This window comes from Spodoptera frugiperda, chromosome 15 (assembly GCF_023101765.2).
Source record: "Spodoptera frugiperda isolate SF20-4 chromosome 15, AGI-APGP_CSIRO_Sfru_2.0, whole genome shotgun sequence".
Taxonomy (NCBI): Eukaryota; Metazoa; Arthropoda; class Insecta; order Lepidoptera; family Noctuidae; genus Spodoptera; species Spodoptera frugiperda.
In genome coordinates, this window is record NC_064226.1 from 10,028,836 (window position 1) to 10,055,073 (window position 26,238).

The window sequence follows — 26,238 nt, forward strand, 5'->3', positions numbered from 1 at the left end:
TTGCTAGATATCTGTCAAAGCGTTATAGTGTTCAGTATAGACCTATTGCGATGACCAAAAATAGCAGTATTTACTGCTCTGAGAAGATAAAACTATTCGAAATATGACAAATCCTACTTGTTTTATCACAACTGATAAAAAATTCGCTAACCACTGATTGCTGTAACTGCCATCTATGTGCAGCTGCTTGTATTAGCTTGTATTGAAACTTGCTAGATGGCGCAAATGCGCAATCATAAGAAAAAAGGAGCGATAGCGTTGCAATAACAACGATCACTTAAATTATTTTATTCCGTGGTCTATTTTTACTATAAAACACTCTTTCTTTTCTACTCATAAAATACAAAACATCCAACATGTGCTAATGAACTTTACTGTAAACTCGTTTTTACCTTTTATCTATAGTAGGTAAAGTATTATTGAAAGTAGCTACCTAAGAATTCCATTGATAATATTATATAGGATTTTATGGAACAGTATCTGTAGTGTTATGAACAAAACACGTATTTGAAGTTTTTTTTTAATCTTAGAAGAGCAGAAGAATACGAGTCGTTGCGTCTGAATATATTTTGTACTACATAAATTTTAAGGCTCGTGGCTTACAAATGGTCGTTGATTACGATGGAGTCTTTCTATGCCTACTATGTTTGGACTTATACGTGGACAGCGTAGTACAGTTGTACCAAATTGTATCTGCTGTTAAAATAATGTGTTATAACCTCTACTACTGTGTTTTAAGAGTCATTGAGTGTGAGTCACACTCCGCTGGCTTTGTATATCTATACAAACATCTGTCCGGCTAGCTTGATATTTTGTATGTAATACCTACTTTCAATTCGGTAGTAATATTCATTCTCTGTCGGAGTTCAACACGGTGCGCGCGTTTTCATGTGTGATAGTATACATGCAGTTATGTTGATTCTATTTTTATGTAATTTTTATTGAATATCACTAGTGCAAATAGTGAGAGCAGTGTTGTGCACATAGCTATGTAAACAAGCATCTTAAATTGGTGTAATGGAACGAATACAAGTTTTGCAAGATGTATGAGTAACCAATGACCGCAGGGCATCCCTGCGCGGGGCCGGACAGGGTGGGGGGAAGGGAAGACCAGATTGCCAACTACACCGCGGTGAATTCTTGGTTTATCTCGGACAGGATCAAAAGAACTTAACAAGTGAGTATAAAACTGAAACACTAAATTTTATTACGTAATATTTCTTTCTCTTTGATTTGTAGATATCTCACTAAACATGTTAATTCAACCAGCTTTGAATTTAGCTCGATATATTTATGTACCTAATGTTGTTATCATGATTTGCTAAAAAATTTAAGGCGAAAATAAACCGATTATTTCAGGCGATAGATTTAATCTTATTTTTATCTTGCGAAACTTTGGACCTAATAAAGTTTTTTATAACGTAATCTTAGGGATCAGCTTACAAAACAAGGAACAAACAATCACAACTGTTGCAAAAAACTCTGAAGATAGCGTAACACTTGAATTGTAATTCCTGGAATGTACAGCATACTTAGTTAATATAGGCAACTGGGCATTGCAAATTATTATCAGTTGCTTGTCCTGATAAAATGTTGTTTAAGCCGTTGATTTTGAGGATAAACGGTAGATCAGTTATTTGCGACGGAAAAGCGACACGAGCGCACGGCGACCTCGAGCGATGGCGCGGGGAGTGCGGGGCGCTGGGGAATCCTTCTGGCGCCAGACCGGCATCGGCGTCTACCCGCGCCCCGCCCTCCTCCGCCTGTGCCCACACCCGCACAGGCCAACTCGAAATAGATGCACGGTGATTTACGCCTCGGGCGTATGAGTAAATATGTTGCTTGCCTGCCTGCCTTGGCACGTCCGCCCGCCCCCGCCGCATGCCGATCTTAGTCCCATCTTAAAACTCAACGTTCACAACTCGATGGGTCATATTGTTTTTAATCAAAGACCTACCTAATTTTGATGTGCTTTTATGGTAAATGTTTTAGAACTAATAATGTAGGTATTTCACAGTACGCCAAATGTGTTTAATTTTTATTAGGTGGGTAAGGTATATAGTTACAATATTAATCAACAGTCCAGTATTTACATACATTGTAATAAGTAACACTATCTACTAGTGTACGTAAAGAAATTGTCCCAATATTTAATGACTTCCTTGAAATTTAACTTCCTAGCACGAACTCAGTTATTGTTCTAAAAGTAGATTGCAATTAAAATAAAAAAAGAATTAAATATACATAGTACCCGAAATTGCCATCCTACCTAATGCTTAAAAATTCGAGGCTCGTCTACAAACGAGGAATGCGGACCTTTGCAAACTCCATAATCAACATTTTGGTGCTAAGGGAAACAATATGTTGTTCTCGTTATTCTATCACTATCCTTTAACAGTACCTATTCTATATACCACAATCGTGATTGTAACACTAGTTTGCACCATGAGCGTCCTTTGAATCTCCTAATTGCTGGAGAATCCCAGTTTTTAGTTGCTAGAATGATGAAAGTTTCACCTTCAAGGTCAAAGTAGAGCAATTTTTTACAGACAACAGAAATCACACAAGTTTTTTCGCATATATTAACTTCCTCAACAAACAATAATTATGTAAACTGGTGACAAGTGACTACTCGTAAAAGTGCCTCTTATAAATTTCGGGCAATTACCTAACAGAGATCGGTACAATTCTAAAAACTAGCCTAAAACAACGATAGGCGGCGAGGTGTGTGATGTAGTTTACAAAACCGAATCAAGTACCAAACTGGGCACTAGGTACTCACGTGCGCAAAGTCATCAGTCATCACAGACCGACTCACCCGAATTCGCTGAACTAATGCTCGTATTACGTTGAAATGAAGGGTGCCAGGTATTTCGGACATAACTGTTGTCTCAAGGGACGACAAAGATTTTTTTATCGGTATTTCGCAGGTGGCTTACCGGCCCAACAAAAGACACTGTGAATAAATAATTATTTAAAAGTTCCTTCTTCAGTTCTTCTTAAAAAAAAAAGGGAAAAGCTAGAGATTATTATAAAGGTACGATCGCAGAACGTGCCTTTAGTTGATATTTATGGACTACGAGTGTACCTAATTATCATATTTAAGTAAGTACAATTATGTAGGTAGATACATTTTGATATTTTTATATTTAATTTATGACCATAGAATACTTGTGATTACACATTCAACTTCAATGTAATAGTTTGTCAGTCAGCTCGATCATACTATCTAACATTAATTTTGATAAACGAATCGTCCGACCACAACATTTAAGTTATGATAAAGGTTCATACATACGTACCAAATAACATTAAATGAGCTATGTAATTAAATAATTAGTTTGTTTGAATTTGAATTTTTCATTGAGAAGTGCGTATAGAATAGTAAGATATGTGTTGCTCTCATAATATGACGATGCACTTGATGGTCGAGCCGGGAACAACAAAAAACTTGATGTTGGCAAGGACCGGTCCTACAGGTTTCTTCAATCCTGGTAGACTTTCGTTCATCACCGCCGTTTTCATTCATTTTGCGATCGTTCTTTTTAACATTACATACCTTTAAATTTAACTACAAGAATTTGTCACATCTAATTATAACTTTATAGTTAATTAATTATTTTTCCTAACGTGTTGCTACACACCCCTAGCTAACCAAACCTTTTGAAGGTAAAGCATTTCAGCCTTACCTAAACATAAAATAATTTCACATATAGGTACATCCTATAGGGAAATCCAAACCTGCGTCACATTACGCACTGCACTTAACCATGTTTTGAATTCAATTCAGAAAACTAATTAATCGGTGTCAATGTATTGTATACCAAGTATTAAAATTTCGTCACACTTATAATAAAAATAAAATTGATTTAAGTATTTCTTGCATCATCATATACAGTAGGTACCTATTAAATTATACGGTATATTTGTTGTAGGTATAATGTATTCAACCTATTTTCAATAGAACCCTATTTTCATTACTGAGTATTTTTTACACTAAACACATTATATTTTAAGCCAAAAGTAAAAATACGTTGATGTGGAGCTCGATGCATTAAAACCGATACGGACCAGGTGGCCCAGGTGCATTTAAATACCTTACAGGTTTAGTAACTTTCTGAAGTCTGAACTGCACCTCAAGATAAAAATTTCGCACTTATTTGCAGCTCATTATAAGGTAGGTAACTAAGTAGCATTAACCCAATACATCGTACATTTACACTAGAAAATTAATTATGTAAGTGTCATAGAGGTCATTGGGAACAACAACGGGTAGCCATTACTGAATTTTAAGTAGTTTTCACGTAGTTAACTTGTGATCACTTCGATATTCATCTTTCTATTTGACGCTCCGTTGACTAATTGACATCCAGAGATAAAATTCTAAAAATTAGGGTTATGATGTTTCTTTTTTAATATTATTTATATTTAAGTACTTAAAAATAAAATAAATTGAACTATTTTTGTTCTACACTAAGATGTTAATCTATCAACAAATTACATTAAAAGAAAATAGGTATTTCACTTTTTATTATCAGCAACATGTAGGTAATTGAAAAAGAGTAATTAATGAGTGTAGTAAGTACCTATCTAATTAAGTAGAGGTTTTACTCGTCAAGCAACGTCAACATTAAGGTTTCAAGATTACATTCAGTACAAAAGTAGCTTGTTATTGATCAAACTCTATCTTAATGTAAAAAAGTACTTTTTTTCGTTACTTAAAACGAATTAACACCCTAACAGAGAAAAAAATAAAATTCTACACTACACAGGATAAGCAGAAATAACAATTAGCAACACCAACTAGGTTTTGTTTTTGTTTTTCTGCCGCGTACTTTTCAGTTATGCAATTAATAGGTTTCACAGAAACTCTAATCAACGGCAATAAGCCCGTGGTGAGGAACTTGTTAGTCGTCATTTATTTTCTGGAAAACAATCGTTTACTTTTTTGATTCAGTTACTAAGAAGAGTAACGCCAGCAAAGCCCCTCTTTTAAAAATAACTCCTCGCTTTAATAGAGGGAATCGAAGAAGATTCTTGGAACTATCGGAATCGTAAATGTGAAAATGTTATATGGGTAGATAATATAAGTGTTTATTGTAGGTAAGCTCCGTAAGTCTCGTCGACGCGGAGCAAGAGCACGGCGCGTGCTCGGAGGTAGGTGGTATTCTGAGAATTGCATACTGGCTGAACAACACTCAACAGTTACCGAGAAGGAGTTTTTAGCCTTTCTTTTAGCAAAACCTTAGAAAAACTTCGGCCACCATTTTTACCATGGCTTCTCATACATACATAGGTACCTAATTACAAATACTCGTAACTCGTAATAGTGTAGTTAGAACCATCAGATGATTTGAAATTGGTAAGATTTGCAATTTATCAGTCTGCCGTTTGAAGTGTAGGTACGAGTACCTATAACCCTAGTATAAGTAACAAGAACAAAGTAGGTGGCTGGGTCCCCAATAACTTTAGTTATTATTTTTGCAATCATTGATTAATAGATAGAGATACTTAGGTAGGTTTTAGGTTCAGTTGTAACTTTTAATCAAATTGTAGCGGTTAAACCACTTCTGGAAAACTTCGATATTGTTATTTTAGCTAGTGTCCATAGGCTATCGATACCTACTAAGCTTTCATTAATCATTGACTGAGAGACATTCAACGCACGACCGAAAATAACTATGGGGCCTTCTTTCTGGGAAAACAACATTCAAAAGGCGACTACCTTTTTAGGAACAAAAACTGTGAGACGAAGTGTAATTAGTGTGAGATTCTTACCTCACTAAAACGTCCATCCACAACTGTAAGGGGGGATTGCAATCCGGTATGATTTTCAATCATGCCGGAATTCACCGGATTGATGCGTAATCCGGCCGGATCCGGACGGATCCGGCCGGATTTTGAAAGTTACTTAGGGCCTAGTATTTAGTGGTTTATGTTTAGATAATAATGTCTCAAAAGAAAATAAAATACGTATTTATGGAAAATAAAATCACTTTTAATTATATTTTTTGGTATTAATTGTAATTTTTGGTACTATTTGTACTAAATCAAATTATGAAACTATTTTTAATAATAAAGTAATCAGTCTGACTCTCACTTATTGCTGTACCTATCTATGTAAGTATCTGAAAGTACTTAAGTAATAATAATACTATTAAACTCTTATTAATAATCTACACAGTTATATAACAAAACAGTCTTTTAAATTTGTACTTATAAAATCAACAACTTCAGTTCATAATCCTAAGAAACAAAACAAGAAGCATTTATTTTCTGCAATGCAAAATTCAAATTAAAATTATTTCTGTGCCTGAAAAAACGATCTAAGAAAACAAATAGTCTCCTAGTCTGCTTCTGATGGCACTACAAATATAACCTGCGGCAGAAAAGGCCATTTCTGCCTCGGCGCAACACTGGTTTGCCTAATCGCCATCAAGTAACTGTAGATCAGCGAAATGTGTTTTCCATTTTACTCCTTCTACTTCATACACAGTCATTTCTTTTTTAAGTATTTTCTCATAATCTGTTTCTGTTTTAGCATTAACTTTCCCTCTATACCCTAGATACATAAACATTTCAGTTCTGAATTTAATAAAAAAAGCAGGTAAATATTCTGAGTGAACAAGTAATAAGTTAATAATACACGACTACACAATCGCATTGTGAACTTATATTGAGCTCAGAATTTTATTTCTCTTTCGGTTAGGTATTGAAATCGTGTATTTTTTGCTTTACCGGATTCAACGCCACCGGATCCGGCGCCGACTCACCGGATCCGGTAGGTCCAAAAACGCGCCGGATCCGCCGGATTACCGGATCCGCCGGACCGGATTGCAATCCCTAACTGTAAGGGATACCGGGTTCTCTCAATAGACAAACCCAAGAGCCCCAACAGTGCAAGTGCGACTGTTGTCCATCCCTAATTCCCTAGAGAGACCTTTGTCTCATTGTAAATGGTAACACGTGAACAATATAGTAAATACTTTCCTGGGGTTGTATTTATATTAATATTACCAATTCTTTCCCATTTTCAGCACAGATAGGTCTCGCCCGATCCTGACAACCAAGCCATAGAAACTACTGGGCTTAAAACATTAACCTTAGCATGTACATGTTTTTGGGTAGGACTCGTAAGACTATGATAAGAATTCCCAGAAGAACGGTAAAAACTGAAACGGGAATCACCTTTTTATCTGTACCGAGTAGCTGGCTAGTAAATACATTTTACAATCAAATTAGACACACACCAGTATCCAGAATTAATTCACTGAACTGCTTTGTAGTAGCGAGATTGCAATAACTGCAAACCAACCGCAGTCCAATTAATTGTAGTGTAACATTTCTAACGATTGCACTGACAACTGACTGGAAGCTATGCTGTTTTAATTACAATTATGCATTCGGAGTGTGGTTGAAAAGCAGTGTGTCTATATAGAGCCCAAAACCAGTAATAAGCTGGATATAAACAGCTACAATAACATTCTGGTCAATATTTTCTTTTTATATGTTGTTTTCGTTGTTTATCGCAGTAGGCACCTAACCGCTTGGTGTTTAATGTTTAGCTACAATTCTATTGTCATTGATGAAGTAATCAATGTCGTAAATACTCGCAATTAGTCAATTACTTACACAACAGAGGCAAGAGATGAATAATCTCATAATAATTATTTCATTTGATTGATGTTAAACAAGGACCGAAATAATTACATTTGAATTTGGGTATGCAAAGGACGTTTAATCTTAATGTTGGTAGATAGATGATACGTCATCCAATTAATTTAAAATATTTGTAATTAAAGAACAAAATAATCATTGCTTTATTATCAACCTTTAGCAATCTAAAAAGTATATTTCTCTGATAAAGTAGGATATTCCTTATAAATATGTACCTACCTATTTAAGTAGTTACCTACTTATATTCTTTATTCACATAAATACTACGGCGCATGATATAAGCACTGTCTTATACTGTTATCAGTAAGTATTAAAGTATTTATCAGTGACTGATTTGAATTTCGAAGTTGAATATGTGTACTTTTTAGCAAGAAATAGATATAAATTTATCAAAATATATTTGCGTCAGCGAAATAAGATTATGGTTGGGTTAAGTTGTTTTGTAATAATGTCCAATAAAAACGTACATGTTATCACGACGACTAGGCACAGCAGAGTAATTAATTATTATTGTGTAACTAAGTAAATATAGGTTACATACTACTAAATGGTACCTGCATTAGGTAAACGTCACATTTACACGAAGTTAGGTGAAATAAATCTAAATTGTAGATTTGGAAAAGGAGAAAATCTACAAAGGAATGTTTTACATCGATTAGACTATCTACAATTTAGGGTAGATAGCATCCGAATTACACATTTACCTATCTGTTGAAACGATATATGTTTTGGGGTAAACTCTAGTCAAGCTATTTACTCGTTCCAAAATGTAGATTCCTACACTTAAAGCAAATAGCTTCACTAGAGGACTGACCGACAGATTTTGTTTTATTTGTATAGTAATAGATATTTGTTTATTTGTATACTTAGTATAGAATTAAATAATTTTGACTTTAACGTTGCTTGCATTGCACTGCATCACACATGGCCAGAGAAGCAAAAAACAAATTAGAGCAATATGAATTATCCAGGAGACATTATGACGATTGTAAACTAACATACCATTTCTAAAAAAAATGTATTTCAAGAGCGAAATTTTGGATGGCGGTTTGATTTAACCTAAAAACACCAGAGTTGACTGTACAGAAAGAGTGTGGGCGGTAATATTGCACTTCGGAAGTAGGAACATCTCACTGGCGAATACCCAACAGTCAGAGATGATCCCAACGTTTCTTATTCCTAAATCAATAATTGGTTAAGAAAAATCTGATTCTTTTAAATTATCTACAATTAGTTTAGAACCTCATATCATGATTATTATAGGTAATATCTTTACGTATCGTCGGTGTTGTACCTACTGTACTTATAAATAGCAAATTTATAACTGCCACAGAAAATTATGTGAAAGTAGGCCTTGAATACTTTCTATTAAGTCACAAGTGTCTAGGAAATCGAAGAAAAGGATTAGAGAGACTAGGACTAGGCCTTCGTAAAATTTAAAGCACTTTATAGTATTATTTATGTGAGTATGGCTTCAAATATATTTTTTTCTGTGTCTTTATAAATAAATCTGTACCTGTAACATCTGTATGTTGGCTATGTAAAATAAATATTAAAAGTTGGTAAATTTATAATTGCACTTAGGTATTAAGTAGATACGTTTTCAGATTGTATTCGCCTAATCTGTCAAATAGATTAAAAAGAAAAACGGAATCGACGATTTTAATCAGTTTGTTTCCAACATCAACCACACAATCATTTTGCGAATACCACAATGAAACATATGAACGTCATTGAGGAAAGACTCGTGAACAACGAATGCTTATTTATTTGGTCAAGTGCTACCCGACTTGAAATGACTCACGAATATTATTGTCACATTCATACATACGGGCACGGGCGTATTTTAGTCGTTGATACGTGAACGCCGGAATTCACGAAGAATGACGCCATTTTCTTAATGCCAGTTTTAATAATTATGTAGATACACATAGATGCTAATGTAAACAGCTTGTGTGAATTAGAGTAGGTAACTAGGTACGTTTAGAGTCTAAAGTCTGAATTAAAGTCGAATCTACAACTTTGCCTGTTACTTTTAGACTTTTGAGATGCAACCATGATACTACATTTAAGGCTATTGAGAAATCTTTCAATAAGAAGAAAACAGAAAAATTCCCTGCAATGTCTGAAACAGGAACCGTACCTACGATGTCCTGAATAGTCTTATAGTTTTTTACGGAAATAGAACTTGGAAATGCAATTATAATAAGTTTACTTAATAATTTATGATGACTTATTCATGATATGGTTCCAAATTCTGACGAAATCCTATATAAGCAGATACAGAACGTAGATTCTGTGTATATGTAAGCGTTTACTTAGTACTGAAAACATCGAGATGATTAAATAGATATTTTAGTGGAATTGCCGATAAGTGATATGTAAGAAAGTTTTCAAAAGAACTCAATTCTGTAGCATTATTTATCAGATATTGGACGGGGTGTGGCCTGCGTCGGCCACGAGTCCGTTGGCGGTATAGCGGTCGGGCAAGTTAACGATGACCTGGTTGCGAGGGAAGCCCGAGCAAGGTGGGGAGACGACGCCGCCGGTTCTGCATTCGCACTAGTCGCAAACTTGTTTAGTACAATGAGCCAGCTCACGCTCACCAACTGAATCTGATTTGTCTAGTCACTTCCAGACTTACAACATTACAAATATGCGGTAGGTAGGCAATGTACTTACCCACAGCTATTCTGAAACCTATGTTTACAGTCTCACTCAGAAATGTTGAAAAATACTCAACACATTGACGTCATTTATTATAATTTATAATACATACACAAGTGTATGAAACAAGGTAAATAATGCATAATACTTACCAATTAAATTCTAGGTAGAGATGTCGGTACCTAATACTGGAATGTTTTTCAAACTGCGCACATTTTAATTCAGCTCATATTATTTTAGTGAACTCTTGCAAGCTAAGCCTGATACAGTTGCACCAGAACTGGTTTCATGGTTTCCCGCCTACGCGACTTCATGGCGCCTGGGTGGAATCACAAACTAACAGCTGCCTTGCCAAATGTTTGTTTGAGTCAGTGAGTAAAATTTTACCTGTTACAAACAGAGTAAAATGTGTAACTGACAATAACAAGCGTTTTTTTTAAATGAAGAAAACATAGTCATTTGGTGTCATGCTAAACACATAATAGAAAGCGATTGTTTTTGAAATGTTTTTGGGAAATATAGTAGATGTTGTTCATGTTATGGAAATGTCCATAATATAATTTTCGTAAAGACATGAGTGTTGTCAGATGCAAGAGACAATATAGAAACAGACACTCCCCGTGTGTAGCTCAAGGTCGTGACGTGACGTCGCCAGTCGGCAACAGGCGGTGCCTACGCCAACTAAACAACGCAACAAGTGCCCCTCGCCCCCGCACTTCACATACCATTCGCGAAACACCAGCCGTCATAGAATTACGCCAACCAATTTTTGTGGTGAGGTTAGAAAGAAACGCTTTGAACTTTGATTCGAAACGATGTCATTGATACCTACTGCTGAAACTTTGCTGTCAAACAAATTAATTTACCTTCCTAACTCGTTGCATTTTTCCCTGTATACTTAATTGAGATTACTTGCATAGACAAACTAGATATGTATTTAGGAAGAATAACCTAGAATAATTTAAGTTTCAATGATATTACCGAAAATCAAGCGACAATATTATGATGTTTACCTTCTTAAAATAACAGAAATGACAATCTATAAACAGTGCAGGTACCTACATTAATTGGTACAGCAGAACACGTTAAGAAACAAGTTTTTGTCGTCGTGGTCGTCGTCGGAGTATCGCTCGCTTCCTGACCAACTTGTGTTCACATTCGAGCGACTGCGTGCTATCCTCGAAACGCGTGCGTCATCGCCTCCGCAATACTGATAAGCGCCTACCAATTATCATTGCAAATAATGTGTTTATATATTATACATTCGAATCTAGCCCGAGTGCCATGAAGTTTCTTCACTGAAAATAAATTATCATCACTACGTAACGGCGACCACATTATATTTATGTTCGTATTATGCCAGGCTTATTTGTGTAGGTAAACTATGAATATAATATAGAATTTTGATAAAGAGGTCTTGCCGATAATAAGTTCACGAGATAAGTTAAATATAGGAAAATGCCAACAATAAATTATTAATATTGTACTCTATTATTGTAATATAGGTGACAGATTTTATGCTTCAAAGGCGAATGCCCAAAAATGTATGGAGCGAAAACTCAGAATTACTTAATAAAAATAATATATATGTAGGTAGGTGTGTATACCTACAGACTAAACCATCACCAAGTACCTAATAAAAAATAATTAAGTTACTTTATCTCGGACTCGTATGATCTTTCCGTAGATTTAACAGTCAGTTTATACTGGATTTCAGAACAAAATCCCTCGTGGTATAATTAATCTTGGAAAATCGTGTAGGTTTGCGGGGTTTGCTGTGATTCTCGTAAATTATTATAATTCCTTATGTGTATTCTTTATCTCTTTCACTAGTAACAAATTAATAAGTCAGTCAGGCGCCCTGCTATACAAAAATGTTATGCTGCAGGCTGTTGGCCAGTTCGATTATGGTTTTGGCCAAAATTAAAAACGTAGGTATTTAGGACCTCTTACTTGTAGTCAATCCCAATTTTTTGTTTAGAATTCATTGTGGTTGTTTTTAATCAGCTTTCATTGCATGTATAGTTTCGGTTTTTTATGTATTGAAATTTAAAATCCTCTATTGAAATATTTATTTATTAAGTTTATTAAAACACAACAAGGCTCCTTAGGCGTGAGGTGAAGAGAGATTCTTGGTGATGTCCCTTCCAAAAATGCACTATGACAAATTAAGAGTTAAATTAAGGGTATTTAATAGTTACTTCTTAGTATATTCTTCTGATTAAGGTTATTGATAACAAATTAATAAAAACATTTGCTGATAAAAATGTTTAAATGCGTATTACCAAGAAGAAGTGATTATTTACTTAAGTATCATCACCTGCCTAGTTTGTTTTTAATTTTAAGTATGTATTACACTTCAGAATTAAATGAGTACGAATAATTACACACAATATTTTGCCAAGAAATGTCGCAAACGCCAGTGCGAGTATCTATACTTGTGGTTCGACTATTTGTATTTACCTATATTATGATATTTCTTCACTTCATATTTTTTATTTAAATAGGTACACCTTACCTAGTAATAATTATACATACAATACAATATCTCCATATGGATGGAAATGGTTTCCTGCAATAGAGAATGTAGTTGACGATGGCAAATAAAACCGATACCCGTTCTAGTCGAGCGCAGCCGTTACGAAATCACCGCTGCATGAAAATTACGTTGCTTGCCATACTGATAGGTACCAAACCAATGATAAGTATCAAAATTTTGACACAGCTCTCATATATTTACTTATTGGTAACCTACTGAAGAATTTCTCTTATATCCAGAATATATCTCTTTAATACTCCATCCTACTGATTACAACAGCAGTACTAAGTAGATCAATCGGTAAAAAGAGAGTATTAACACGTGTCATTTTTTTTTAAAGCTTGGTAATAACATAATATGTATTGTACGTTAAATCAATTTTAGTAGTAATAGTGGTGCCTAACATGGTTTTAAACAGAAGATTTTCCTTTCCAAGCTAACACAAAATTGAAAGTGATGTCATGTCATCAAAATTTAGGTTGATAAGAATTGAGTATTTCATTCTATGGAAGAGCTTTCTCTTCCCCGCAGACTACTACCTTAACAAACGCTTAAGTAAGATTTTGACTTGTAGTTAAAGCGCAGGTTAAAGTCCGTGCATATTATGTAGATACATATAAATAGATTACGAAGAACAACCGATCCGGTTGCGGTGAAGGAGGGAGATAGATAAAACGCGACATGAATCACTACTTACAGCGGGCGCAGAGTGCGGTGCGCGGGTAGGAACGCGGGTGGCGCGGGGAGCTGAACGGAACGAAACGAACAAACCAACGACATTACAAACAGTTGAACACTCATCCGCCGTGCGGGAACGTACGCTGTTCCTTCTTCGAGTGTACGATAAACGAGACCTATTCCAGCATATAGACAAAACAAATAAATACTCGTAATCTCGTATGTTAATAATTGTTATCGTTTGCTAAAAAGAAAGTGGCGTCGCAGTACCAGAGTGTTAGTGAGACTTGTGTGACGATAACACAGGTGTTGTCTGTGTGTGTGTGCCGTGTGGCGTGGATCGTCGCGCAATTATTAACGATGATTCACTTGTGCGCGGGTGAAATGCAGCCTATCGGACTTGTTGACATTTGTTCTGGAGGCGTCAACAAATGATATCAAGACAGAAATGATATAATGGTGGACTGATCAATTTTGCCGCGGTAAGAATTTTAACAGAGCTGGTTTGTTTACGCTCATACTCATTTATAGTTAGTTGATTCATCACAGCATTATTTTTAATACATTAAAATATTATGAAATACTTGCTTACTACATTCCTATTATACTATCGTAAGTTGCTGAACCGCATGCTCCTTAGGTCAAGGATTCAAAATAAGATTTCTTTATCCAATATTTTGTTTATCAATACACATTTATTCTGAAAAGATAACATCAGCTACCTACCAAAGATATTTATATCAGTTAAGTAAGGCTGACTCTAAATACTGAAGTAAATAGTGGTAAACTCTATACTATGAGTAGATTGGGTGCGAATTTTAATAAGAGATAGTTTACGAACCGCAACGTAAACAAAGGCTATCTAACACTTGAAACACATTTATAAGTAGGTACAATAATCTCCTTATTCCAACCAAACAGACTCGGTCGAGTCAAGAGGTCGCCTGCCAGTTCATTGATTGTTTAGTTCTAAAGCTTTATTCGCAATATTACATGCATGTTTTTAATCATCATCATGACAAAAATACTCAGGTATTTTCATATTTTCAAGGTTACATGAGCAAACAATGATTACTTTTTAAAGTAAATGTGATTAGTTAGATACTCTAATTAAGCAGCGTTTAAATTACTGTCTTAAACTAAAAAGTAAAAATGCAATTTATAATTATAATTCGCAAAGTAAGCCTAAATTTAGCATCAGGTAAACAAGTGGTCCGATCGTGCAGATCGTATAATAAAAACGTTAGCCAATATTATAATGCTTCTGTTAAGTGAAGTGATAGGTAGAGGCAATGGAAGCTGGCGGCGTGCTGGCGGCCGACACAGGCGTCGCCAGGGCCGCCTGGCTTGGCGCCAGGCCGGCGGGCGGCGGCCGACCGCCGGGATTCCTTTGTCTCATTACAACACTACCAGTTACTGCCACTTGCCTTCGGGATAACTTTCTTCATTTTTTTATAAAGATAACTAGTAACTACCTATTAAATGCAGATGTCTAGTTTCCAAAACATATTGAGTTAGGTGTGATTTACTAATTAGGTAATAGGTGTGCCATAGTTGTAAGTAGGAATTTATAGTGTAAATGACACAATAAACAACTTTCTCTTTCTGTCAAAAATCTTTTCTGATTTCTAAGTTTGTATCAATACCTATCCCTACATCAATACAGCGCTTGCCAGTCGTTATTTAAATAGGTGGCACACACACAGCGATCCGAACGCTCATACATAAAGACGAGGTTTGTGTTGTGTGCGTAAGCGGCAAGTGCGTACCGAGCTTATTTGCTTGCCTGTTCTTAAACGAACGGAGCGGCATGGTTGTCTCCACTTCTCAGAAATTGTAACGCCTTCTCGGAACGTACCAACGACGCAGCCGTCCACGAACGACTCAAGTGAGCGCAAGCGAGGTCGTCCGCCATCGTACTACTACACGTATTCGGATTGTGTAGATAACACTCACACTTACAAAACCTTATTTCTCACATCTTGTTTTGTGATTGTGCTAAGTACGACTAAACCTTCAGCTATTTCTTATGTGTAATGTGTAACCAACCACATTTGAAAGTAACTAGAAATTAATATTATCTATCAAAATATACATTGGTAATATATTGGTACAGTAACTTAGAAGAAAAAAAAACTTAATATATGTTTTATAAAAATTTTAGTAACTTTAATATACTTAGGTAACGTCTTACCTAATGAAATGATTATATTTCCAGCAGTAAACAGAAAAGAAACGTTCATACCATTTTTATCCATGTTCAAAAATAACTACATACCCATGTATATCAATTTAGCCAGTGTAAAAAATACGACAGAAAGCAGCGCGGACTGGGGATATCCTCGTCTAATAGCGTGACGTCACGGTGATGTCACACTACACACCAATAGAAATAGCACGGCACATGCGCGTTGCGTTGCGTCAACACGTTCACCGCATCGCTGTTCGCTGTTTTGTGTCGAGTGCTTTTCAATGGCTTGACATAGGAAAATGATCTTGAATGAATTATTTATATAAACAAGAAATGCGAATAAAAACACAACTGTTCTGTATATTTTGTTGGTGTGCATTTATGCCACTGAAAAGTTTCAAAATAATACTAAAATATTGTGGTATTTACCATAAAAATTAGGTAAAATGTGTAAAAAATTTCAAACTGTGGCAAAAATGCAGTTTTCAAAATTGCAGCGATAACTAGTGGAAATGTCAGTGATGACAACGATGTGATGTACCCACTTAAATGTTTTGATTGTTTTGGATTTGCAAAGTCCTACTATGTAAAAAAATATTTGTGATAAGAACCTAGGACAATATTAATTTCGGTAAAAACATCTTTATGTAATTGGTTACATTTTTTCAGTATTAAATATTAGTTTGAGTCGTGAAAGGTTTTTATGTATGTTATATACTAAAAGCTATTTATTATTATAATATTAATCATCATTCTTTTCTAAAACAAGCCGAAAGAAAGCTGTAGGTATAACATGTATTGTGCAATACTTGGGTTTTCCATACGGTCGCGTCGTTATTTGTTATTCTTTAGTGTTTTTTTTCTAATCTCATATAAAAAGAATCGTACGCATTGCAAAGTTAGGTGCCTAAAATATTGCGTATACCTGACTTCTTGACTGAAGACCAATACATATAGTATTGGTCATAATACCATTTTTGTCTTCAGTCAAGAAGTCAGACTTTTTTTTAGTTTTTATCGGAAAATTTGTATTTTTGTTTAAGCTACAATTTTCGTAATTTAATCGTGATAATTAATTAATAACTTTTGTAAAATACCTTTAAAATTCCGTTATTTTACGTACCAAAAAAAACATTACATAAAAGATAATTATTTTAAAATGCATACGTATACTTACAAATATTTTACGTATCATTAAGGTCACTTTTATCTGATAGGATCATATTGAACCTTTTGAATCATTTTGTGGTAAATATAGCAATTTAAGCAAAACTTTTTATTGTTGCAGGTACAAACGTCGCGGGTACGATGCCGCTAACACAGGAAAAACGTTTAGATAGTAACTTCTCCAATAACAATGACCACAGCTATCTCCATAAGAAATTCAAAAAAATGGCATCTACTATTACTGTGTTTCCCAGTAATCTACCCAAAACAGGGGAAGTCAGGCATAAGGAATCGATAGTATCCTCATCTGCCGGTAATCTTTCAATATCAAATGGTAGCATCGCAGCAGCCCATCCAGAAATAGAGAAAATAAAAACAAAATCCGAAAAACAGCATTTAGAAGTTCACAATGTGGAGAAAAATGTACAAATTAATTATAGCGATGAAAATAGTAGATTAAGTAATGTAAATAATATTGTTCAAGTAACTGGTCAGACCAGTGTTACTGATGAATTTTCTAATAAGACTGAGAATCTTGAAAATGATTTAATCAAAGAAGCTTATAATGCTGGAGCGGGTGGACGTTATATATGTCCCTACTGTAAATTATCTTGTGCCAAGCCTTCTGTTCTTCAAAAACATATCAGAGCTCATACAAATGAGAGACCATACCCGTGTGCACCTTGTGGATTTGCTTTTAAAACGAAATCCAACTTATACAAACATCAAAGATCAAGAACACATGCTTTAAGAATGCAAGGAGCAGACGTATCTGTACCCCTAAATGATGACGATTTATCGGGAGGTTCAGAAAGTGATACGTCTATTCCGCCTACATCTATGTCAGAAACTGGGTCTGACGCTTCAATAATACGCGCTGACAATGTAGAATCAAACGATTCTGCTGAACTTATTATCGATACCAACATGCCCTCCACAAGTACTAGTTATTCATTAGTTGACAACAGCAAATCTAAAACAATTTATAAACCTAAATTCAGGGCAGCATTGTATCAAGATGATGAAAAAGAAAAAGTAAAAAAATCTATTTCGCCGAATGCTGATTTCCTTACGGAGCATATCTCGAAAATAATATCAGATAATGAAGCTATTGTTGATGTTATCGAAACACCATTACAAAAGAAATATGGGAAAATTAAACAAATAGCAGAAAGTAAACAATTTATGACAGATTTAGCAGAAATAAAGTCAGAACCATCACCCTTGAATTTAACCAAATCCAACCATGAAAGTGATAATTCTTACAGAAAAAGATCACATTCTGAAAGTTTTTCACAGAGTGACCACCAAAAACATCCTTTAAATCCAGAAGGTTCCATTATTAAAGATCTCCTTCTTAAAACTAAAATGAATGGTATAGCATCTGTCACTGGAGAATTAATCGAAGGCCCTTTGTTTATTTGTCCTTTATGTCAGATAATGTACAGAAGTGCAGACAATTTGGAAACACACAGATTGTATTATTGCAAAGGGACTATAAGCACTAATAATATATCTCAAAAAGAAGTGAAATCTATTAGACCTGAGAACATATATGTTCGAAGTAATTCTATAAATGTAAGATTACCTGAGTCATCGACCAATTATTCACGAACTACTAATTCTAACAAGTCTTCGCCATCTAGAATTAAACCCGATAATCTTGTTATCTTGAAACCAGAATCAAACGATGTGGTTGCTCCCTTACCATCTCCCGGCCCATTACTTGGAAACACTAGACTGGTAGATACAAGAGTGCAAACTGATTATGGAAGAAAAAATGAAAGTCTTAAAGTGAAGCCTTTAGCAAGTCCTAAGAGAAGGATCGATAGTCGAGCTGACAACTATAGTCCACGGTTAATAGAAAACATTTCACCGAGATCAAATGATCTATATCCTCAACCGAAGATAAGGTGTATTGATGCTAATTCTACAACTTTACGATCGATGGATGAAATGGCACAACACATGCGACATAATTCAACTTCACTTCAAATGTTTGGAGGTGAAGTAAAAATAGTAGATCATTCAGGTAGTACAACAACACTCCGGATTGAACCTAGTAAAAATCAGTTATCACCTATTTTAATTCAACAAAATCTGTCGCCATCGAAACTGGGAAACGACGTGGAAGCAAGCAGTGTTGTGGTGAGATCTGGGTTACATTCCGGTGGGACTATAATGCATAATCCACCTACGCCTAAAGAAGCTTTGGGTACTCCACAACCACAGACACCAAGAATTTCAATATCAACAGCACCGTCTATACCGAGTTCTAATTTACCGAATATCCATGATATTACACATTTTCAGTTTCCACCCCTTAGTGCTATAACAGCATTTAATCCATTAACTTTACCGCCTCTTAGTCCGTCGTCAGCATCACCCAATGGTGCAACGACTATTTTCCATGGAGGAAAATTAATACCACATGTGCCGGGTATACCTGGGCCCAACACTCCAGGAGTATTCGTTGGAAATCCGAATACTCATGCTAAGAACGTTATTAACCAAGATGGCAATAAACTGTCAATACAAACAAATTTGGAAGATCCTCATACAAATTCCATTGTGAATATTCAGTCTTCAAAAGGAACAATAACTAAATACGACTCGCATCAATTACGGAACAGTAAAAGTCCAAATTTAAGGCCAACAAAAATAGAGTCTGAAGAACACATTCAAGACCATTGTAATACTGACACGTCGCATTACATTTCGGCTGTTCCTATTATAAAAATTAAGAATGTTGATGATACAAATATGAGTCCTAAATCCATTACATCAAATTTAGTCAAAACCATGATTAGACAAGAAGCAGGTGTTAAAAGAAATTCTGATGGCATTCCTAGAACACCAGTATTAAAAGAGAACATTAACTTTCCGACACACAAACTTAGTAAGAACAGAGAAAAAAGTACTACTAATTATTCTTATAAAAATATCGAAGTGAAGTCGGACAAAGAATTGAGAAATTTCAATTTTGAAAATTTAATTACTAAGGCTGAAATATACAACAATCAAATTCCCAGCTCATCAGAGGTACAGAAAAATACAAATGCTCAAGAAACTCCTGTATCAGCGTACAGTGAAAGGTCTGAAACCTCTTACTTCCAGAAAAACGTCATAAATAAACCTACTGCAGAAGAGAGAAAACCTAAATTTTTACGGCCTTCTACTTTACCGTTAAAGCCTGGCACGTTTACACCTAAAAGGCACCACGGAATTACACCAAATGCAAATACAATGCCTCTTGTATCACCAGAGACTCCACGACCCGCCAAAGCTTACGGCCAACTTTACTTAAATGGAAATGCATATACATATCTAGGATTAAAATGTTCAACAAAAGTATTTTACTGCACAATCAATCGGCCTCAACCAACATATGTTCCAAATCAGCATTTCCTTTCAATGTACAGCAACTGGCAGGTAATTAATATTACCATTTCTAATAAATATTTGCTTTTTATCAACATTTGTGAACTTAATGTCTGATGTAATTATACATGTATATGTTTACAGTTATTATCCGAGCTGACGCCAGACCCGCTGGGATTGTCAGCATCGTCTGCTATGTCTCTTTATGACTCACGTCATCGACCGCAAGCTGTAGCTGTTGCGGTGATTAAACAGGATCTTGTACTGACTCATTCATCGCAGTGGAAAAGAATTGTAAAAGACAGTAAACAGGTATGTTTATTTTCTTATTGATATTCTTAACATCTATTGACTTTACATTTTGGTCAAAAGCGCAATTATTTAATTACCATTTCTTTTAAATTTCAGGCGGTACAAGTGGTTGATATGAAAAAATCGGATGACAACAAATTTTCAGTTTGCGATAATGTGACAACTCCCAAGAAAGAAGTGACCGGAGGATTCGAAAGTAATGAAGAGTATACGTACGTTCGCGGTCGTGGTAGAGGACGTTACGTTTGCTCAGAATGTGGAATTCGTTGCAAGAAACCTTCGATGCTTAAGAAACATATCCGCACCCACACTGATGTGCGTCCTTATACATGCGTGCATTGCGCTTTTAGGTAAATTATAATTGGTTTTCAGTATATACACTACTTCTTATATATAAATTACAACAGTGTTATTTATTATTTTTTTGTAACCTCAAAACTTATATTATTTAATTGTATTTCAGTTTTAAGACTAAGGGCAACTTAACCAAACACATGAAGAGTAAAGCACACTATAAAAAGTGCTGTGAATTAGGAATAAATCCTAATGAAGGTAATGATACCGAAGGTGGAGAGCTAGCGCAGTGTTCCGGTGAAACTGATGATGATACAGAATCTGAGGGTGATGAAGGAAATGAGGGTGAAACAGAATCAAGCGGTAAGATTCCATTCAATATTCTTGTAATATACATTTTGTCCCCAAGAAGACTATAACTATGTAATTATGAATTTATATTAATAGTTTCGCAATTCAAATACTTTTTAAATGATTTTTCATTATAAAAACTACTATTAAACGCAATACGTTACAATTTCAAAATTAGTATTTTTTGACAACTCGAGCTTAATAAACACTTCGAACAAGTAGCGCCTTAGTAACTGATTACACGAGTCTTTGAGCCATTAAAACTAAAGATTCGATCATTTTCTTTGTTTACAGATACAGAAGCTTATAAATCGCGGTTACCAGAACATGAAGCTGCACATTGTTTATTATCATTAGGAAGTTCGAGGCCCACTACTTCCGCTACTCCTGGCCTAATAACAAGTGCTAGACCTTCAACTTATCCGTATACACCAGCGGGCCTAGATAATGTTACTACAGAAAATAATCCAGAAAGGTCAAGTAATTCCCAAACATCACCAGCTGATACCAGATTGAGCACTGAAAACGAACCAATGGATCTCAGCAAAACTGAAACAAAAACAACGCAAAATAACATTCCTGAAATACCAACCGCCAGAGAATCTAGCGTCTTAGCTTCCCTAGCATCAAATACTGCCAAACTTCCAAATCACCAGTCTCAATGGACAAATGGTGAACCAATGCTTCATACTTATTTGACAGAAAGGGCGTTGCAGGATTCTAAAATTAAGCAGAGTCAACTAACTGGCAACTTAAGTAAATTAAGAAAGATTGATATAGAAAAATCAACGTACACCGACAGTTACTGTTCAATGGATAGCAACAATAAAATTGTTACATCCACAAAAAATTCATTTATTACACCAGTTTCTTCAAGTCGAGTTAATTACAATGATACTAAAGTATCAGAAGAAAGTGATAATGCTTTGAAATCGCCGACTGTATTAAGAGATGAAGCCTCAGTCATTAGAGGAGAGTCGAATGTGTCAACTAGTTCCGTCAATGAAAATAAAGGGACTCTTACACAAAGTCACAGCAACGCAGAAAATGCAAAACACGTAGTTTCTGAATATTTGAAACATGCTAGAATAAATCATATTCAAACTCACGAAGAAAGTATACAGAATCAAAATGATGATTCGAACGAGGACAACGTTTTGGTTATACGCGAAGATAACACAAAACAAGACGAACAGTTTTCTGAATCGGAATCAGTAAAGCCGCCATCTTTAGACCATGAACCTGTGGCAAGAAAAGTTGTAATAGGTGTAGGAGGTGTAGCTTTTAAAGTTACAAAGGGTAAAGATTTTGAAAACTCATCCTATTCACCAGGTAGATTAATGGAAGATGGCCGAAGAGTGTGTGATTTTTGTAATAAGACTTTCACCAAACCTTCTCAGTTAAGGTTACATCTTAATATACATTACATGGAAAGACCATTTAGGTGTAGTGTGTGCGCCGTAAGTTTCAGAACTAGAGGGCATCTTCAAAAGCATGAACGTTCAGGATCACACCATAACAAAGTGTCCATGACCTCAACATTTGGGGCTGCTACGTCATTTAACCCCAGACCATTTCGATGTTCTGATTGTAATATAGCATTCAGAATACACGGCCATCTAGCGAAACATTTAAGAAGCAAAATGCATGTGATGCGGTTGGAGTGTTTGTTCAAATTACCATTCGGTACATTTACGGAAATCGAACGTGCAGGTGTAAGTTTGACAGATATTGACACAACAGACTGTGCAAGTTCGCTTGCTAGCTTACAATCACTAGCAAGAAAGCTACACGAAAAAGATCCAACAAAACTTGAGTATCGGGAGCCTAATGGTGCAACGCACACAGGGTCTTCCACTGGCAGGGAGTCCTCGGAAGATGAAGATACTGCTGCTTGCGAAAATATGAGTGAAAGTGAAAAAGATATTGAAGGAAAAACTATTGATAGTAACGAAGGTCAAGATAAAGACATGAGAGTTAATTATAGTGCCACAGATATTTAGTGCCAAAATTATTTTAAGTAGAATATTTTAATGTGCAATTTTGTTTTGTTATTAATTTAAGGTGTAACTATTCATACTGGGGTTTGACTCAGCAACGTGTGAAAACAAAACGATGCGCTTTAATTATATTACTATAGGTATATCGCTGTATCTTATTTTGATGTAACTGTGAAACTATATATCTTGTAAATATCTCAAATTTGAATAATTTTAAATGTTGTTAAATTTGCTTCCATATTAGGGCTTACATACATATTGTATTTGTTATTATAGGTAACTCTTAACTAGGTTTAGTCAAACTATGAAAGTAATTCAGGTGGAAATTTGAAACTGAATACAAAACTACCCATTTTAACGTATCCAAAACATTCTTACATAAATATTTTGGTGGTCCATCATATTTTAGGTAAACTACGTTTCAATATCAATGACACATATTGAAATTTCTTAACTGTAGCAACTTTTTATCTTGATAAGTACCATTATTACTTTTGTATGTATTTTTTATAAAATATATACTTATGATGTATTTACACTGTGTAACATCTACTTCCAAATCTTTTATCTAAAAATAATTGGCATATCAAAATCCATAAACTAAATTTAGATATACAAAAAAAATCGTTAAAGTCTTCCATATCAAAAATAGTGTTTGACTAGATATTAAATTTAACAAGTACAGCCAGGATTAACTACACCAACCAACAAGCATACTTTCAGACTAATTATACCATAAAAAGCTTAATTATATCGTATTTTTATTTCGTTAACTTTCGGTAATTTTATACACAAGTTTATAATATATGGTGTATATAAATTGTTTTGTAACTAGTATTCTTGTCGCTTCCAACGTGGTAAATAAATCGCGTCTGGAAAAATAAAATATCAAAATATACGAGTTTATACAATTAAAGAGTAGGTCCACTATAACTTTTATTAGGAACATAGAAGTTTGAATATTCTCAAACTTATCAAGTAAACTGATGTAAGTCAGGCATATCAAAGTTAACGTAAATAAAAATAAACGAACAGAACAGAATAGGAATTTCTTGAAAAGGAAGCAGAACTTTAAATAAATAGAATTGTTTATGTAAATAATAAGTATTACTTATCCATATAGATAACCATATCATGAACCCTATTATATAGAAAGAAATATTACAACTTTTAACTGTATAAAATGTTCGTAGTTTTCCAAATTAAGGGCCTATTTTAGTATAAAGATGAACAACATACATTATTGTATAGATGTCTTCTTTCCATTTCAAAGCGTAAGGGCCGTTGTAAAGTTCGTAATTTTCCCAGTAAGTGTTGCCAGATCGGCACAATGCTATCGTAACTCACAATCGGGTTAAATTTATTTCCATTATGTGTTTTGTAGTACATAACATACTGTATAAAAATATATGACTGAAATTTGTTTTAAGAACTATCATAGATACTACTAAACTATCTGGTATGCATTACGAATCAATGTAAGTACAAAATCTAATGTATATTAATCATTCTGTAAATTGTTATGTTTTGTGAAATGAATACTTAAAAAAATTAAATAATATGAAGAGTATCGTAAGCACTTAGTGAGTGCGCTGGCATTGTGCCACAATATACTATATTATAGCTATTTTACATTATTATTGGAACGGTATGTTTGAAGGAAATGGTGTACTCGTGATTATGGTAGAACTATAGACATAATTTTTTTGATGTATATTATATCGAAAGGGGTTTAATTTTACTAAATTGTTGCAAGAAATTTGTAATAAAGGAGTTACATAATTATAATACATTGAGTTATTTAAAATGCACATTTTATTACAACCATCAATCATTGTCAGTTCCCTATATTATATTATATCCTTTCTAACTAAAATAATATGTAGATCTCAGGTCCTTATATCAAAAACTTTTGATTAAGTCAGAAAACTTTAAATAGGTTTAGGATGTTATTTTTTATCACATAACCGTTTCAAATAATATCAACTGAAATATTTACAAAATAAAAAATTATAGAAGTACTGGTCAGTAAGCCAGATAATTTAATATAACTTGTTTTGTAAGTACTTATCTTATGTTCCTTGAGAGAATTATGTGCAGCTCTAGTTGCAGAAATTCTTTCTAGCAACGTTTTATTTGATTAGAAACAGTAATTAAAGTAACTCTATCGCCAACGCTTAACTTCGGCTCTTATATAGAGTCGAAGGCGCATCTAGCTGGTAGGAAGTTGGGTATCCTCTCGAAGGTGAGGCGGTACTTCACACCGAAACAACTGCTGAGCCTGTACCAAGCTCAGGTTCGGTAATGTATGGAGTACTGTTCTCACCTTTGGGACGGCTCGGCCAAATACCAGCTGGATGCGCTCGAACACATTGAAAGGCGTGCCAAGAAGCTCATCAATGATGATGCGCTTGTGGAGGCCCGGCTTCAAAGCCTTGAACACAGGCGCAAGGTCGCAAGCCTTTCCATTTTTTACCGGATACATTTCGGAGAGTGTGCGGGGGAATTGCACAACTTGATTCCCCCTGGTCCTTTTCATCATCGAACCACAAGACAATCGGCGAGGCGTCACCGCTTCATGGTAGATATCCCACCCACTCGCACGAAGCGCTTCGCTTCAAGCTTCCTAGTGCGAACTGCTAGGGAGTGGAACTCCTTGCCGGAGTCTGTGTTTCCTGATGGGTATAACTTGGGTGTCTTCAAGGCCCGAGTGAATAGGTTGCTTATGGGCAGACGTGCTCCACCGTAGGCCGCATCATTACTTACCATCAGGTGAGATAGCGGCCAAACGTCGACCCATTAAATGTAAAAAAAAAACAAAATAAAAATTCATGAATTTTGCCGGTGACTGCAGTTTAGGTGTGTGTCACCTGGATACATAAGATCCACGGTTCGGCACGAATAGGCCGGCTCGTCTGGAGTGATATCGTCCACGGCCTTTATAAGAAACTGATGAGAACCAACGCTTGCGTCGTGTTTCG

General features: G+C 35.1%; 1 protein-coding gene across 1 annotated transcript; it reads left to right on the top strand.

Annotated features, from left to right (window-relative positions):
- Positions 1 to 841: 841 nt before the first annotated feature.
- On the top strand, positions 842 to 25,064 carry LOC118273487 (uncharacterized). The gene is made up of 6 exons (XM_035590480.2): positions 842 to 1,177; positions 17,041 to 20,351; positions 20,445 to 20,612; positions 20,709 to 20,962; positions 21,076 to 21,269; positions 21,552 to 25,064. The coding sequence occupies exons 2-6, from the start codon at positions 17,061 to 17,063 to the stop codon at positions 23,258 to 23,260; spliced, it is 5,616 nt and encodes a 1,871-aa protein (XP_035446373.2). The 5' UTR covers positions 842 to 1,177; positions 17,041 to 17,060; the 3' UTR covers positions 23,261 to 25,064.
- The last annotated feature ends 1,174 nt before the right edge of the window (positions 25,065 to 26,238 follow it).